A 12,977-nucleotide genomic window follows, 5' to 3' on the forward strand; every position below is an offset into this window, starting at 1 on the left:
GTCTCCCTATACGTAAAATGGGTAGAACAGGTGCCCAACAGGATTGTCACAATTAAACCACATAGGAGGGACTTCTCTGGCAGTCCAGAGGTAGATAGAGTCTGCCTGCCAATGCAGGAGTCACAGGCTGGATCCCTGGTCAGGAAGATCCCACATGCGTCGGAGCGACTAAGCCACTGAGACACAACTACTGTCCCGCTCTGCGTGGACGGGGCGGTGCTTTGGGGCTGGAATCACAGTTTGGGGGATTGGTGGGGCGGGGCGGGCAGGCGGGTTTGAGGCCTGTTTCCATTCAAGCCCTCTCGCGTTGCCATAAGCCAATGTCAACATCCACACATTCTTGGTAAACAAGCTGGGAGCAGCTGGATCAGCTCCGAAAGAGAAGGATGATGCTAGCAGCGCCAAAAGTTTTGCCGAAACCCGGGATCGAACCAGGGACCTTTAGATCTTCAGTCTAACGCTCTCCCAACTGAGCTATTTCGGCTGGATAGTAAGTCCTCTCCTCGCCTCCTGACTCCGCCCCGCTCTGTGTGGCTCGCACGCAGACGTAGGTCGGGCCGCCCATGCGGGCCGCGCATGCCTCGTAGGGTCGCGCCTGCAACTGAGCCGCAACACGGTCTCTGTGGCGCAATCGGTTAGCGCGTTCGGCTGTTAACCGAAAGGTTGGTGGTTCGAGCCCACCCAGGGACGGGGCTTGCACTTTTTGCTTCCCCGGGTAAGAAGAGACTGGGTTACCCTCTTCCTTTTGCCAAGACTCTCCGCCCGCACCTCCGTGTTCTTCTATTTCTGCGTGGGGTGTCGGAGTCGCGCGGCGGTGGGGCGTCCACAGAGGCGGAACGTCCCCACCCGAGTTCCGGTTTTCCGCACCACCCGAGCCGCTTTGGGCGACGGCCCAGGGCATCCGGAGCGCTACAGAGGACGGACCGTAGAGGTTGTCTGAAGGCCGAGGCCAAGATGGCGGCGCTGGCTGGTGAGCGGGTCAGGGCGGCGGGGTCCGGGCTTGGGTCGCTCCGGGAGACTTTACCCTCAGCCGCTTGGGCAAGCGGAGGCCGAGGGTGATGCAGGCTGCCATCTCTGGGAGGAATTCCAGGCGGGGGCAGAAGGGGCCCACATTTGGCCCAGGATGCTGCCCCTGAAATTCCCGGGAAGAGGCGGCGCTGGTGGGTACAGCCCTGACAGGGAGAAAAGTGAGGCCCAGAGAGAGGCTGGGATCCCCCTGGAGGTCACGCGGCCTGGCAGGGCCGGAACGCGACCCAGGGCTGCTCCAGGGCCCTTTCCTCCTCCGATTAGCTATTAAGCGCCTAGGATGGATTCCCAGGATTGTAAAGGAAAGTGGGTATACTGACAGCTGTCAAGATACTGTCTGGGAACCAGGGATCTGTTCGCAGTCCGGGTGCTTCATTAGTCATGCCTGGAAGGCTAGAGTCTAGTGGCGGGTCTGCCAACTGCTGTGTCCTTGAAGGAATGGAGTGGGCACGTTCCTTTATACAGGGTTGGCAGCAGTCCCTGTGGCGTAGTTAAGAAACCACTGTCATTTCTGTTGGTGAAATGCCTGCGTCCTGCTAATACTGCTGTAGTTTGGGCTATACTAAGGAAAGGCCAAATGTTTAGTAAGACGTGGGTGACCATAAAATGGGTGTTTTTCCTTCCCGTGCAAGTTCGCTGGCCTTCTGAATCCTTACCAGCAGCCTCTTGCTAAGTCTGGACCAGAGGTTGAAATTCCTTCACCTTGAAGGTGAAGGGCCTTGTACTGTGCTGTGAGCTTACCCAAAGCCCTAACTAAGGTCAGGGTTGGGGGCTGAGGCTGAGACAGAGGCAGCTCACACAGGAGTCTGGAGTTGCCCAGCCTCTGGAACTCCCGAACTCCCAGCCAGGGCCTGGAGTCTCGCTGAAGTCTGTGGATATGTTAACTTGACACACACCTGTCAGTCTGAGTCAAGGCCATGACAGACACTAAGGGAAGCCAGGGAGGCCCTTGCATCTGGGGCAGGCAGGCACCACACGTGGGGATGTGGCAGGATCAGGAGGGCCTAGGAAGCTAGTGTAGACCCAGGCAGTTGAGCTGAAACCCGTCCCACAAGAAGGGCTGGGTGCTCCAGGCAGAGAGCATGGCAACTGCAAGGCCCTGAGGTAGGTGGGACACTAATGTGCCTGAGCAAAGGAGCACTGGCCTCCAGTGTGGACTGTGTCATTGGAAACAGAGGAATGACACTGGACACTGTCTGGTGTCTGCTTCGTATTCTGAAAGATGGCTTTTTTCTTTTTTTGGCTATACCTCACAGCTTGCAGAATCTAAGCACGGAGTCCTGACCCCTTGACCACCAGGGAAGTCCCCTGAAAGATCGCTCTGTACCAAACATTTGTTAAATGGAGTCTAGATAGACTGAGAGTGAGAGAGAGGGGGTGCTAGGTCCTGGCAGGCAAATGCCTGGCTGGACACTCCCAGCCGGTGTGGCCTCTGATGCTGCCTCAGCTCACTGCCTCCACCCTGTGGTTCTCTCTGCAGCTCCCCGCCTGTTCCACCCGATCCTTGCTGTGCGGTGAGTGCCTGCCTCGGGCTCTGATCCTGACCCTCTACCCAGAGCAGTGAGGCCCTGGCCGGGAGGGGCTTAGACAGAGCCATTAGGGTGCCTCAGACTCGGGAGAGTCCTCCAGCAGTGCCAGGTTGGGGGTCACCTGGCCTCCAGACCCATGTTTCCCTGCCCTCGTTCCCTCAACTCAGCCATTACCTGACACTGGAAGGCTTCTAGTGCATTTGCTCAGGCAGCAGCCCTGTGCAAACCTCCTTGGGACGGGAAGGCAGGTGGCTGCAAACAAAGCCCAGAAATCCAGCCCCAGCCCCAAGCTTTCAGGGACACAGCAGATCTCAGGGGAGGGTCGTGTTTTTCTTTTAATACCAAAAACGTTTTGTTTTGGGTTGCAGGTGATTAACAATGTTGTGATAGTTCCAGTGAAGAGACTCAGTCATATATATACATGTATCCATTCTCCCCCAAACCCCAGGGGAGGGTCTTCTTAATGGAGGGGAGTTGGGGGCTCTGAGGATGGTGTGGATTTGGGCTGATTTTATTTTGATAGGCTTTTCCCCTAAGAATAAAATAGATAATGCAAAGCAGAGGGAAAATGGGAAAACAAGGAAAATTTCAGATGCAGAGCAGGCACTCTCTAGACCAGGGATCAGCAGATTTGTTTCCGCAAAGGGCCAGTTAGTGGATGTTTTCGGCTCTTTAAAAACCGCCACAGCCACCAAGAAAGTGAACGGGCATGGCTGTGTGTCAGTAAAACTTAATTTACAAAAAACAGGCAGAGGGCTATATTTGGCCCCTGGTCGGTCCCCCAACGCTGGTCCCGGGGTGACCCTGTCAGCAGGCACCCCGGGCTCCCTGTCATGTGTGGTCCATCTCCTGACAGCTCTGGCATGGGTGCCGCTCTGCAGGTGCGAGGGGTCCATTCAGGCATGGCCGCTGACAGCCCGAGCAGGTGAGGCCAGCCTTCCCGAGAGCTACCCCACTAGCCACCCCGCCCCCACCGGCACAGCACTGGCCCATGGCAACCCTGGGGCCCTCCCACTACCCAGTGGGGCAATACCAGGAATCCTTGCCCTCAGAGTCCTGCCCAGCCCCGTCCTGCACATCCAGGCTGATGGCTGCACATGTCCAGACCAGGAGCTTCCTGACAGTGTGTCAGCCAAACCTGTTTTCCAGATAAGGAGACCAAGTCCCTGAGAGGACAAGGTCTCTCTGGGACTGCAGCGAGGCATGTCCTGCCCCAGGCCTGGGCAGCAGGTGGGGGCAGAGGGGGCGCCTGCCTGGCTGACGCCTCCCCATGCCATGTGTCCATGCCCAGCACCCAGCCCGCTGTATCCCAGGCCAGAGCCGTGGTCCCCAAACCTGCCGCACTTCCCAGCAGCCGGGGCGAGTATGTGGTGGCCAAGCTGGATGACCTCATCAACTGGGCGCGCCGGGTGAGCCCCTCCCTGTCTCTGTCCCTCAGGGCCCTGCTGCCATGTGGCCACAGAGCGGGCCAGGCCCCTCTGTGTGGAGACCTGAGGCTCTGATTCTCAGGATCTCTGCCCTTCCCCCTGCCACCTCCCAGAGAGGATGACCCACCTCCTTCCTGTCCTTCTGTCTTCTGTTCCTCTCTTTTCTCTTTTAATGTAAAACCCATGTTTTTAACTGGAAATGGGAGATGAAAACAGTAGCTCCTTCCCAGCAGATATCCTAACTTTCACCCCACCCCTCATGTTGGCCTTGGGACAGTCTGGGTACCCTCGTGCTCATCTGTGTCTCCTTAAGACACATGTCCTCTGCCCTAGGACAGGGGCTCCTTTCAGTGCTCCTAGGGCGCCCCGCTGGGGAACAGGCCCCCATTGATGGTACTGTACAATGTCCATGTGTGATCAGCAGGGCTGCAGCAAACGCCGCTCCAGACCCGCAGCTCCAGGGTGGCCATGTCATTATGGTGGGCACCGCTTGGGTACCCTGCCATGTTGGGCTGCCCTTGCCCTCTGGATGGCCCAAGCCCTGTCACCTGAATTAGCACATCTGCAGGGCAGCAGGGACCTTGGCCAGATCCCAAAATGGACACAGACAAGCAGAGAGAACAGCTGGGGTGGTGGGTGGTAGGAGGTGGTGGGAATCAGACACTACAAGTCGGAGGGAAGTCAGGGTGCATACAGGAGGGCTTCCTGGAGGAGTTGGCCCTTTTAGTTCAGGCACTGTTGGGATAAAGGCCCTGCAGGGGCTTAGTCTCAGGCTCTAAATCTGTGCCAGAAGTGATCACTGGGCACCCAGAGCAGCATGTGCCATATTGGAGGCCAGATTTAGGGGAGACTGGGGTTGTGTGCACTGTATCATTAAAACTATTTGCAGTTGGTTTTAGGGCTTTTCTGTTCGTTTTTCTTTTTGGTAACATAGCTGCTGCGAAGCATGGACCCACTGGCCAAACTCACTTTGCCCTCTTGGCAGGCAGTCCTGGGCTGGGGCAGCATGCTCAGGCTGGTGACCAGCATCCAGAATGCCTTGGAGGTCTGGAGGTCATGTAGTCACTGTGGGCTAAGGGGTCATCTTTGAAGAAAGGCTAGGCATCTGGATTTTTCTTTGTGAAATTGCCCAGTTTCTTTAAACATGGTGGGCCCCTCAGTCTGCTCACTGGCCACCCATCCTGCCCTGCAGAGCTCACTGTGGCCCATGACCTTTGGCCTGGCCTGCTGTGCCGTGGAGATGATGCACATGGCAGCTCCCCGCTATGACATGGACCGCTTTGGCGTGGTCTTCCGTGCCAGCCCGCGCCAGTCCGATGTGATGATAGTGGCTGGGACGCTCACCAACAAGATGGCCCCTGCGCTCCGCAAGGTGGGCCCAGCCCCAAGGCTCACCCTTACTCCCCGTCCCCCACCCTCCAGCCTTGAGCCGCACAGACCCCTGTCTCTTCCAGGTCTACGACCAGATGCCAGAGCCCCGCTATGTCGTATCCATGGGGAGGTGAGTGCCCAGTGGGGCAGGGTCAGATGACAGACGCTGGTGACACACTGGCCTCTCTCCTGTCTTTCTGTGCTGCTTTCTCACTGGGGTCATCCAGAATGTCCCCTTCTGTCCCATGACAGTCGTGCCCTCACTCCAGCAGCCTGTCCAGTTCCTGTCTGTGTCCACGGTAGGACCATGGGAGGGACATCCTGCTCTGGGGGTGCTGCAGCCTTCTCCCCATCTGGCAAGCTCCTATTTCTCCACGCCATTAAAGGCTGTGTAGTCATCTAATTTCTTGGTGGAGGTGGAATTCACATACTATAAAATTCACCCTTTCAAAGTGTAATATTCCGTGGGTTTTGGCTCATTTACAGGGTTGTGCACCCACTATATGGAAGAGGTGTGGGTTGGAGGTTGGGAGCAGGGAGAGAGGTGGCCAGGGTGGCCAGGAAAGGCCCTCACAGCCCCACTCCCCTCCCCCAGCTGCGCCAACGGAGGTGGCTACTACCACTACTCCTACTCAGTGGTGCGGGGCTGTGACCGCATCGTTCCAGTGGACATCTACGTCCCAGGTGAGCCCCTCTGGGCACACAGAACCCCCTCTCCCCCATTGAGAGGGCTCGCCCTGTGACGCATGAGCAGACCTAGGGTCCCAGAAGAGTGACACCTCAGCCTTTCCCCCCATTGTCCCTGGAAGGTCTCCCCAGTTGTAGGTCTTTTGAGTTTACCCAGATTCACCTCGCTCCAGTCTGCCCCTGCCTCTTTGCAAGGGTCCTGGGGGGCGGAGCAGTGTGGCATGCGTGTCAGCAGGCCGCCCATACTTGTCTCCTGGGTCCAGAGCCAGGTCACGTGGGGGTAAGGGCCGTGGACAGGGCAGCTCACCTGGGCAGGGCCCTCTGGGCCTTCCCCCACCCACGTCTTGGCCTGGAGGTCCAGTCCTGGGTTCATTCCGTCTGGCGGGCGGGCCTGGACCCCGAGGGTGGCTCCGCCCACCTGCCCACCCCCAAGCCCATCCCAACTGGCGTTGGGTGGAGGATTCAGGAGCTTGAGGCACCGCTCGCACCGCTCCCCTCTAGGCTGCCCGCCTACAGCCGAGGCCCTGCTCTATGGCATTCTGCAGCTGCAGAAGAAGATCAAACGGGAAAAGAGGTTGCGGATCTGGTACCGCAGGTAGTGCTGGCGCCCGGCCGCCCTGAGCATCGTCCCCCCAAGAGGCGGTCAATAAACCCGATCAACCCTCCCTGCGCTGCCGCCCAGCGTGCTCTGTGGGCCGGGGCTGGGGACCTGCGGGGAGGACGGGGCCTTGCTCTCGTGTGGGGGGAAGCTGAGGCCCCGGGAGGGCGTGGAGTCAGAGGAAACAGGATGATGGGAGAGTTGGGGTGCAGCCTGACTGGGTGGGACCAGAGGGTCTGGATCTTGGGGCTGCCACCCTGTGTGGCCCTGACCTAGTTCAGCCTCTTCTGAGGACCCCAGGTGCCCACCAGCGGGAGGGTGGGAGGGGCCATCGGTGATAGATTGTCAGTGTCTGACGAGGGCGGGACGGGAGATCGGAAACTAGTGGGGAATAGCCACCGGCTCCGAAAAGCGCTTGTAGATTTTTTTCCTTTTACCATTCTTTGGAGAGGCAGGAAAAATAAAAGCAAAAACACACTTGTGTCCCACTGCTGATGGGCCAGACCAGCATTAGCGTTTATTTCATCCCCAGGTCCTCTGGCAGAGAGGGATAGGGAGGCTGGTGTGGGTCTGGACCAGGGTTGAGGGCTGGAGCCCTCAATTCCGGTCACAAAGGCACTGAGTAGGGGTAGGTGTTCCCGAAACCCAGGGCTCCTGGGCGGCGTGGGCAGCTGGCCCTTGGGCTCAGTGCTTGGTGACCAGGGGCGTGATCATCCGCGGGAAGGCGTAGTAGCGGCAGTCGGCTGGTGGGACCAGCTCCAAGACCTGCGTGCGTATGTTATCCCGCCGGAAGCCCGCCTCCAGCAGGGCCGGCACCTGGGTCTCCTGGCCAGAGGGAGGCGCCAGGTAACGGGGAGTGGCCGGCAGTGGTGACGCTCTGCAGCCCGCCCCTCTGCCAGGTACCCTGGGGGCTAGGCGGGGTCGGAGGCCTGGGTGTGGGTGTCTTCAGGTGTTCTAACACCCCTTCCAGGCTGTTAGGGGGTATCGCCTAGTACGTCCTCGCAGATAGAGGAAACCAAGTGGGCAAAAGCCTGAGACAAAGGTGGCCAGACCAATAAAGAGAAGCCTGGGTGCAGGAGGGCAGAGGGAGGGGTGCGGTGACTCTGGGGTGCATCCGTGTATCCCAGGGACTGGGGGAGCCACCAGATGTCAGCCTGGAGAGACTGACCTCTCCTGATGTACAAGTGGGCGCTGAGTCCACTGAGGAGATCACCCCTTAGGGCTGGCGGAAACCAGAAACCCTCCCCAGATCACAGCTGCCTTCCCACCCAGAGTCACTGCCCAGGATGGGGGTGGGGCACCTCAAACATGGTGGTGATGTCCGAATACTTGGTCTTCATCAGCTCCCCCCAGGAGGTGAGGTTACAGTAGGTGAGGACACCCCCTGGCTTCAGCAGGCGGAAGGCATGGTCCTGGGGGTGGGGATGGGGGTGAACAGTGGTCAGGAAGGGATGTGAGGGTGGGCAGAGGTGTTCCCAGTGGACCTCCCACCTCCTGGCAGGTCAGGGGAATAGTGGAAGGAGAGGTGACCCCTGCATGGACAGCAGGTGCCCCCCACGGGGCTGGCCCTCCATCCTGTGGCTGGTAGCCCACATTCCACCATCAGTGGCCCTACCCGAATGAAGTTGAACTGGTGAGTGTGCCAGGTCTCCTCCGACAGCGGGTACGTATCGTACAGGATCCCTGTGTGGGAGGATGGAAGTCACATGGTTGGGGGGGCAGCCTCACCAGGCAGGGCTGCCAGTGGGAGCCTTGGGGAGGCCCCAAGTGCCATGGCCACTTCTACGCATCATGTCTCTTCCGTCCTTAAGGAGGTGTACGTGCACCTGTCCATGCCTGCCTCTTGGCTCTGTGCCCCAGTGAAATGTCAAGGCTTCATAAGCAGGCAGAGGGGCTGGCAGGCCCTGCAGAGCAACCCCGCAGCTCCCAGAGCCCCTCACCATCAAAGTGACTGTCTGGCAGGGTGGGTGCCACTTCCTCCCACAGGCCTTTCAAGGGAACCACCTTGGGGCAGAGGAGAAAAAGGCTAGGTCAGAGAGGGCCCAGAACTCCCATCTGTTACAAGGGAGGGGGCAGGGCCTTCACCCTGAAGACAGGGGCCAAGGGCAGAAACAGGCACCTTGTGTGGCTGCTGCAGGGCCCAATCCTGGAGCCGCTGGAAGACGCCCTCGTTGCACTCAATGATCCAGTGCTCCTCGATGGGAGCCTCCTGCACCTTTGTGGCTGCGATGGCCATGCCGAAGCCCACTTCTAGCACCCGGCCCCCTAGGCAGACAGAGAGCCCAGGTGTTACCCGCAGGGTGGGGCTGGTGAGGCTACCTGGAGGAGGGGGCACGGGGGCACAGCTTTGGCGGGGAGAAACATTTGCCACAAGGACCGGGCGGCACAGCAAAGCAGAGGTGGGACAGAACACAGCAGCTCTGAGAGGGAACAGTGTGGGCCTGGGCCAGTAGCCAGGGAGGGTGGCCTGCCAGGGAGGCCATGGACAACAACTACTGGGCTGGCCAGGCCAGGGAGCAAGACAGATCCTGGACCTTGAGCCCTGGCCCAGGCTGTTTACACTGAGGGTGCTTATCTGCCGATTTGGGCAGTCCCCAGCCCTGCAACAGTGAAGTCAACAAAGGACAAGGAAGAACCAGGATTCAAGGCCCAGGCCTGGAACAGAAGAGGGTGGGGATTGATCCCCTTTGGGTCAAAGACGGAGGCAGAAACACCCTAACCAAGCAGGGACGCTGGCTGTGCCCATTTGGTAGATGGGGACACAGAGGCCCACAGGTGGCACGCACAGCCTCTGGGGTTGTGGGGATCCCTCAGCACCCGACAGGCTCTGACACCTGGTGCAGGGCCATCTCCAACAGCTGTCTCCTGGCCTTAGCTTTCCCGGAGCTATTCTTAGCTGAGGTGGGCCTCCCGCGACTCCTAGGCATAAGTCCCCACGTGGGCTTGGGCAGCACCTCTCCAGGCTGCTATTCCCCGTCTTCGGCCTCGCGCGGGGTTGGGGGGGCGGGGCGCTGAGTTCCGCGTCTCTGAGGACCCATCCCCCGATTCACCCCCATCCCCGAGTGGGGGCGTCAGTGCTCCTGGAGAGGGCGTTCCTGGTACTCAAGGCGCCCGCAGCGCCCCCAGGACAACCCCGCTACCCTTGCGAGCGGCCCTACATTCCGGGCGAGGAAAAAAGGCGCACAGAGACTCCGCCGCGTCGCCGGAGAGCGGGCTGGCCTCGGTCGGCCCCGCTCGCCGGGCCGGGCTACCTCTGGAGGCGGCGGCGGCCGCCAGCGCGTGCATGTAGGGGGTCTCCCAGCGCTCCATCACCGGCTTGCCCAGGATCTGCAGGTGCGTGTCCGACTCGTCGTAGGCCGCGGGCGCAGCCCGCCATGCGGGGCTGCAATTCTCGCCGGGCGCGAAGATAGGGGTCGCGGCGGGGGCGCTCATGCTGCTGGATAGACCGCGCACCCTGCAAGCTCCGGAGTGGGAGGGCCCGGTCCCTGCAGGGCCTTCTGGGCAGGGGGCGGGGCGGGGCGAGTGGTGGGCGGGACGGACGGCCCAGGGCACGGGGCGCGAGCTCATTGCGCAGCGGCGCGAGCGGCCTCTAGCGACCGCGGTGGAAAAGGCGGCCCTCGGTGGGTCCCGGATCCCCGCGACGGTCTCTCGCGAAGCCTCCAGCGCCTAGCGGGTAGACCAGGCACTAGAGCCCTCGGGGTCCTCACCCTGTCGCTTTCCTGCCTCAGTTTCCTCATCTGTCACCACCGACCGCATCAACATAGCCCTCCTTGCTGGAGTGTGAAGGTCTAAGGATTTTCCAGGCAGGGTTGGACGTGCTTTAGTGTTTACAATTAACTCATCCTTCAGAAGTGTTGCAGTTGCTTCTTTTATCCTCATCATTTTTATCTTATTTATTAAATTTTTAGTTTTGGGCGTGCCACATGGCTTATGGGATCTTATTTCCCTGACCAAGGATTGAAACTGGGATGCGCAGTGAAAGCGCCAAGTCCCAACCACTGGACCACCAGGGAGTTAGTTCACTTTACAGGTGGGGAAACTAATACTCCACAGGCAAAGCTGGCAACCTTACGACTGTGAGTGCAGGGGTGCAGGGACCCAGAACAAACCCTGACCACCCTTCCTGAGCTCATATCACTCCCCCATGCTACCTGAGACCCCAGAGGCCCGATAAGCAACTCAGGGCACAGAGGCCTCCAGCACTGGGACTGAAACACTCACCCCAGCAGTCAGCAGTTGCCAGACCCTCCTCCCCAGGACAGTAGGCAGGACAGCCCACCCCTGGTGTCTTGTCCCAGGGCAGCCTGGGAGTCAGCTATGTCCTCTGCCTGCCATTCTGGGACCTGGCCCCAAGTGGAGCTGGGATGTCCTCCAGGCTCTCCCTTTTCCTGTCTGCACACAGGGTGTGAGTCTGGAACACTCCATCCCTGCCAAACCTTTCGCACATCCCAGTGAACATGTGGGAAAACTGAGGCCCAGAGAGGCTGAGGTCTGAACAAAGATTCATACAGCCAAAGCTATGGTTTTCCACAGTAGTCAAGTACAGTTGTGAGCGTTGAACCATAAAGAAGGCTGAGTGCGGAAGAACTGGTGCTTTTGAACTATAGTGTTGGAGAAGTCTCTTGAGGGTCCTTTGAATTGCAAGAAGATCAAACCAGTCAATCCTAAAGGAAATCAATCCTGAATATTCATTGGAAGGGCTAATGCTGAAGCTCCAATACTTTGGCCACCAAAGAGCTGACTCATTGGAAAAAATCCTGATGCTGGGAAAGATTGAAGGCAAGAGAAGAGAGCAACAGAGAATGAGACTGTTAGGTAACATCATCAACTCAATGGACATGAATCTGAGCAAACTGTGGGAAATAGTGGAGGACAGGGAGCCTGGCGTGATGCAATCCATGGGGTCACAGAGAGTGGGACATGACAGCAAATGAACAACAACAATCCACGCCCTTCTGTGTCCACCTCTGGATGGCTGCTAACAGCCCTGACCTGGCTCCAGACTCCTCCCCACAGGCCCTGCCCACCCCCTGCAGAGCTCCTGTGTCCCTCCTGCCCCCAGTCCTTTGCACACACTCTTTCCTCTGCCTGGACAGCTTCTCCTCTCTCCTGGCCTGGTTGCCTTCTCTTTCTGCTTCATGGCTGCAGCCACACCTCCTCTGGGAGGCACCCCCCCTTCCCGGCTGAGTACAGCCCATTTGAAGCTGTTTTATCTCTGGTACCTCTCTTTGGTATTTTACTCACTGACGGTATTTCTTTAAGGTGGTATTGTCTGTCTGACCCACCTGGTACACAGAAAGTGCTTGATTAAATCTTGGGGTACATTTGTTCTCATGTGGTCTGGATGGAAGAGACTCTCAGGAAGAGGCATGGTGAATAGATGTCCCAGGCACCAGTCACTAGGGCTCCGCTCACACTGCTTGTTGCTTTTTGTCTCACGTGAGTTCATATTGTCTGGTTATGGCTGTGCTGGGCACTGTGGTGGGGGCTTTGCAGGCATGCACCCCAGTATCCTTGAGCCACGCTTGTACACAGGAGGCACTCACTAATGTCACCCAATTCAAGCAATGCTCCAGAATGCCCAGCCAGAATCAGGGGAAGGCAGGCTGTATTCATTAGCTATTGTTGTTTGTCGTTCAGTCACAAAGTCATGTCTGACTCTCTGTGACCCCATGGACTGTAGTTTGCCAGGCTCCTCTGTCCATGGGATTCTCCAGGCAAGAACATTGGAGTGGGTTTCCATTTCCATCTCCAAGGGATCATCTGGACCCAGGGGTCGAACCCACGTCTCCTGCATGGGCAGGTGTGTTCTTTACCACTGAGCTTCCAGAGAAGCCCTCATTGCTATTGCTGTATAACAGATTGCCGCAAATATAGCTGCTTAAAGCAACCCAGTTTAGCATCTTTCTGTGGGTCAGATTCAGGTGCAGCTTAGCAGGTCCTCTGCTTCACAGCCTGTGGCATGGCTGCAACTGAGATGCTGCCCAGGGCTGGGAGACTCATCTGAAACCCAGCTGGGGATGGGTCTGCTTCCAGGGTTGCTCACTGGCAGTTGGCTCCATTCAGTTCCTGGCCACGTGGGTCTTCCTGAATTTTCACCGTGGCTTCTAGCAAGACAGAAGTCAAAACTGTTTACAGTCTGGTCACAGAAGGACATCCCCACACCCTGGCCATGTCCTGTTGGTTAGAAGCCAGGTGCACAAGGGTAGGGACCCCAAGAGCCCATGGAGTAGGGGTCATTCTCAGAAGCTGCTGCCCACTCAGACCCTAAGAGGAAGCCATGGCGGCAGAGGAAGGGAGTCAAATGGTACTGTCACCTGCAGCTTTGCTGCCAGGAGA

The 12,977-nt window shown here is 58.5% G+C and overlaps 2 protein-coding genes and 2 non-coding genes across 4 annotated transcripts; 2 read left to right on the forward strand and 2 right to left on the reverse strand.

The window, feature by feature from the left end:
• Positions 1 to 411: 411 nt before the first annotated feature.
• TRNAF-GAA (transfer RNA phenylalanine (anticodon GAA)) lies at positions 412 to 484 on the reverse strand. The gene has a single exon. It is a non-coding gene; the product is annotated as a tRNA-Phe (tRNA).
• A 132-nt stretch (positions 485 to 616) lies between these two features.
• Positions 617 to 690, forward strand: TRNAN-GUU (transfer RNA asparagine (anticodon GUU)). The gene has a single exon. It is a non-coding gene; the product is annotated as a tRNA-Asn (tRNA).
• Positions 691 to 894: 204 nt separating this feature from the next.
• On the forward strand, positions 895 to 6,705 carry NDUFS7 (NADH:ubiquinone oxidoreductase core subunit S7). Its single transcript, XM_052643198.1, has 8 exons — positions 895 to 970; positions 2,507 to 2,540; positions 3,412 to 3,480; positions 3,847 to 3,964; positions 5,175 to 5,354; positions 5,437 to 5,483; positions 5,949 to 6,037; positions 6,542 to 6,705. The coding sequence occupies exons 1-8, from the start codon at positions 955 to 957 to the stop codon at positions 6,637 to 6,639; spliced, it is 651 nt and encodes a 216-aa protein (XP_052499158.1). The 5' UTR covers positions 895 to 954; the 3' UTR covers positions 6,640 to 6,705.
• Positions 6,706 to 7,126: 421 nt separating this feature from the next.
• Positions 7,127 to 10,130, reverse strand: GAMT (guanidinoacetate N-methyltransferase). Its single transcript, XM_052643197.1, has 6 exons — positions 9,890 to 10,130; positions 8,758 to 8,903; positions 8,579 to 8,642; positions 8,254 to 8,321; positions 7,940 to 8,050; positions 7,127 to 7,463 (listed from the first exon to the last, which is right to left on the reverse strand). The coding sequence occupies exons 1-6, from the start codon at positions 10,068 to 10,070 to the stop codon at positions 7,323 to 7,325; spliced, it is 711 nt and encodes a 236-aa protein (XP_052499157.1). The 5' UTR covers positions 10,071 to 10,130; the 3' UTR covers positions 7,127 to 7,322.
• Between the last annotated feature and the right edge of the window lie 2,847 nt (positions 10,131 to 12,977).

Source organism: Budorcas taxicolor, chromosome 7, assembly GCF_023091745.1.
Source record: "Budorcas taxicolor isolate Tak-1 chromosome 7, Takin1.1, whole genome shotgun sequence".
NCBI lineage: Eukaryota > Metazoa > Chordata > Mammalia > Artiodactyla > Bovidae > Budorcas > Budorcas taxicolor.

Bases quoted from the DNA above. Each gene is read 5' to 3' on its own strand.
- GAMT (XM_052643197.1), bottom strand. From the start codon at position 10,070: ATGAGCGCCCCCGCCGCGACCCCTATCTTCGCGCCCGGCGAGAATTGC. The intron at 8,904-9,889 runs GTAGCCCGGCCC...CTGTCTGCCTAG, and splicing joins GGCCGCCGCCGCCTCCAGAG to GGGGCCGGGTGCTAGAAGTG. The intron at 7,464-7,939 runs GTGCCCCACCCC...CCCTCTGGCCAG, and splicing joins ACATCACCACCATGTTTGAG to GAGACCCAGGTGCCGGCCCT.
- NDUFS7 (XM_052643198.1), top strand. The intron at 3,965-5,174 runs GTGAGCCCCTCC...CCTGCCCTGCAG, and splicing joins TCATCAACTGGGCGCGCCGG to AGCTCACTGTGGCCCATGAC. The intron at 6,038-6,541 runs GTGAGCCCCTCT...GCTCCCCTCTAG, and splicing joins AGTGGACATCTACGTCCCAG to GCTGCCCGCCTACAGCCGAG.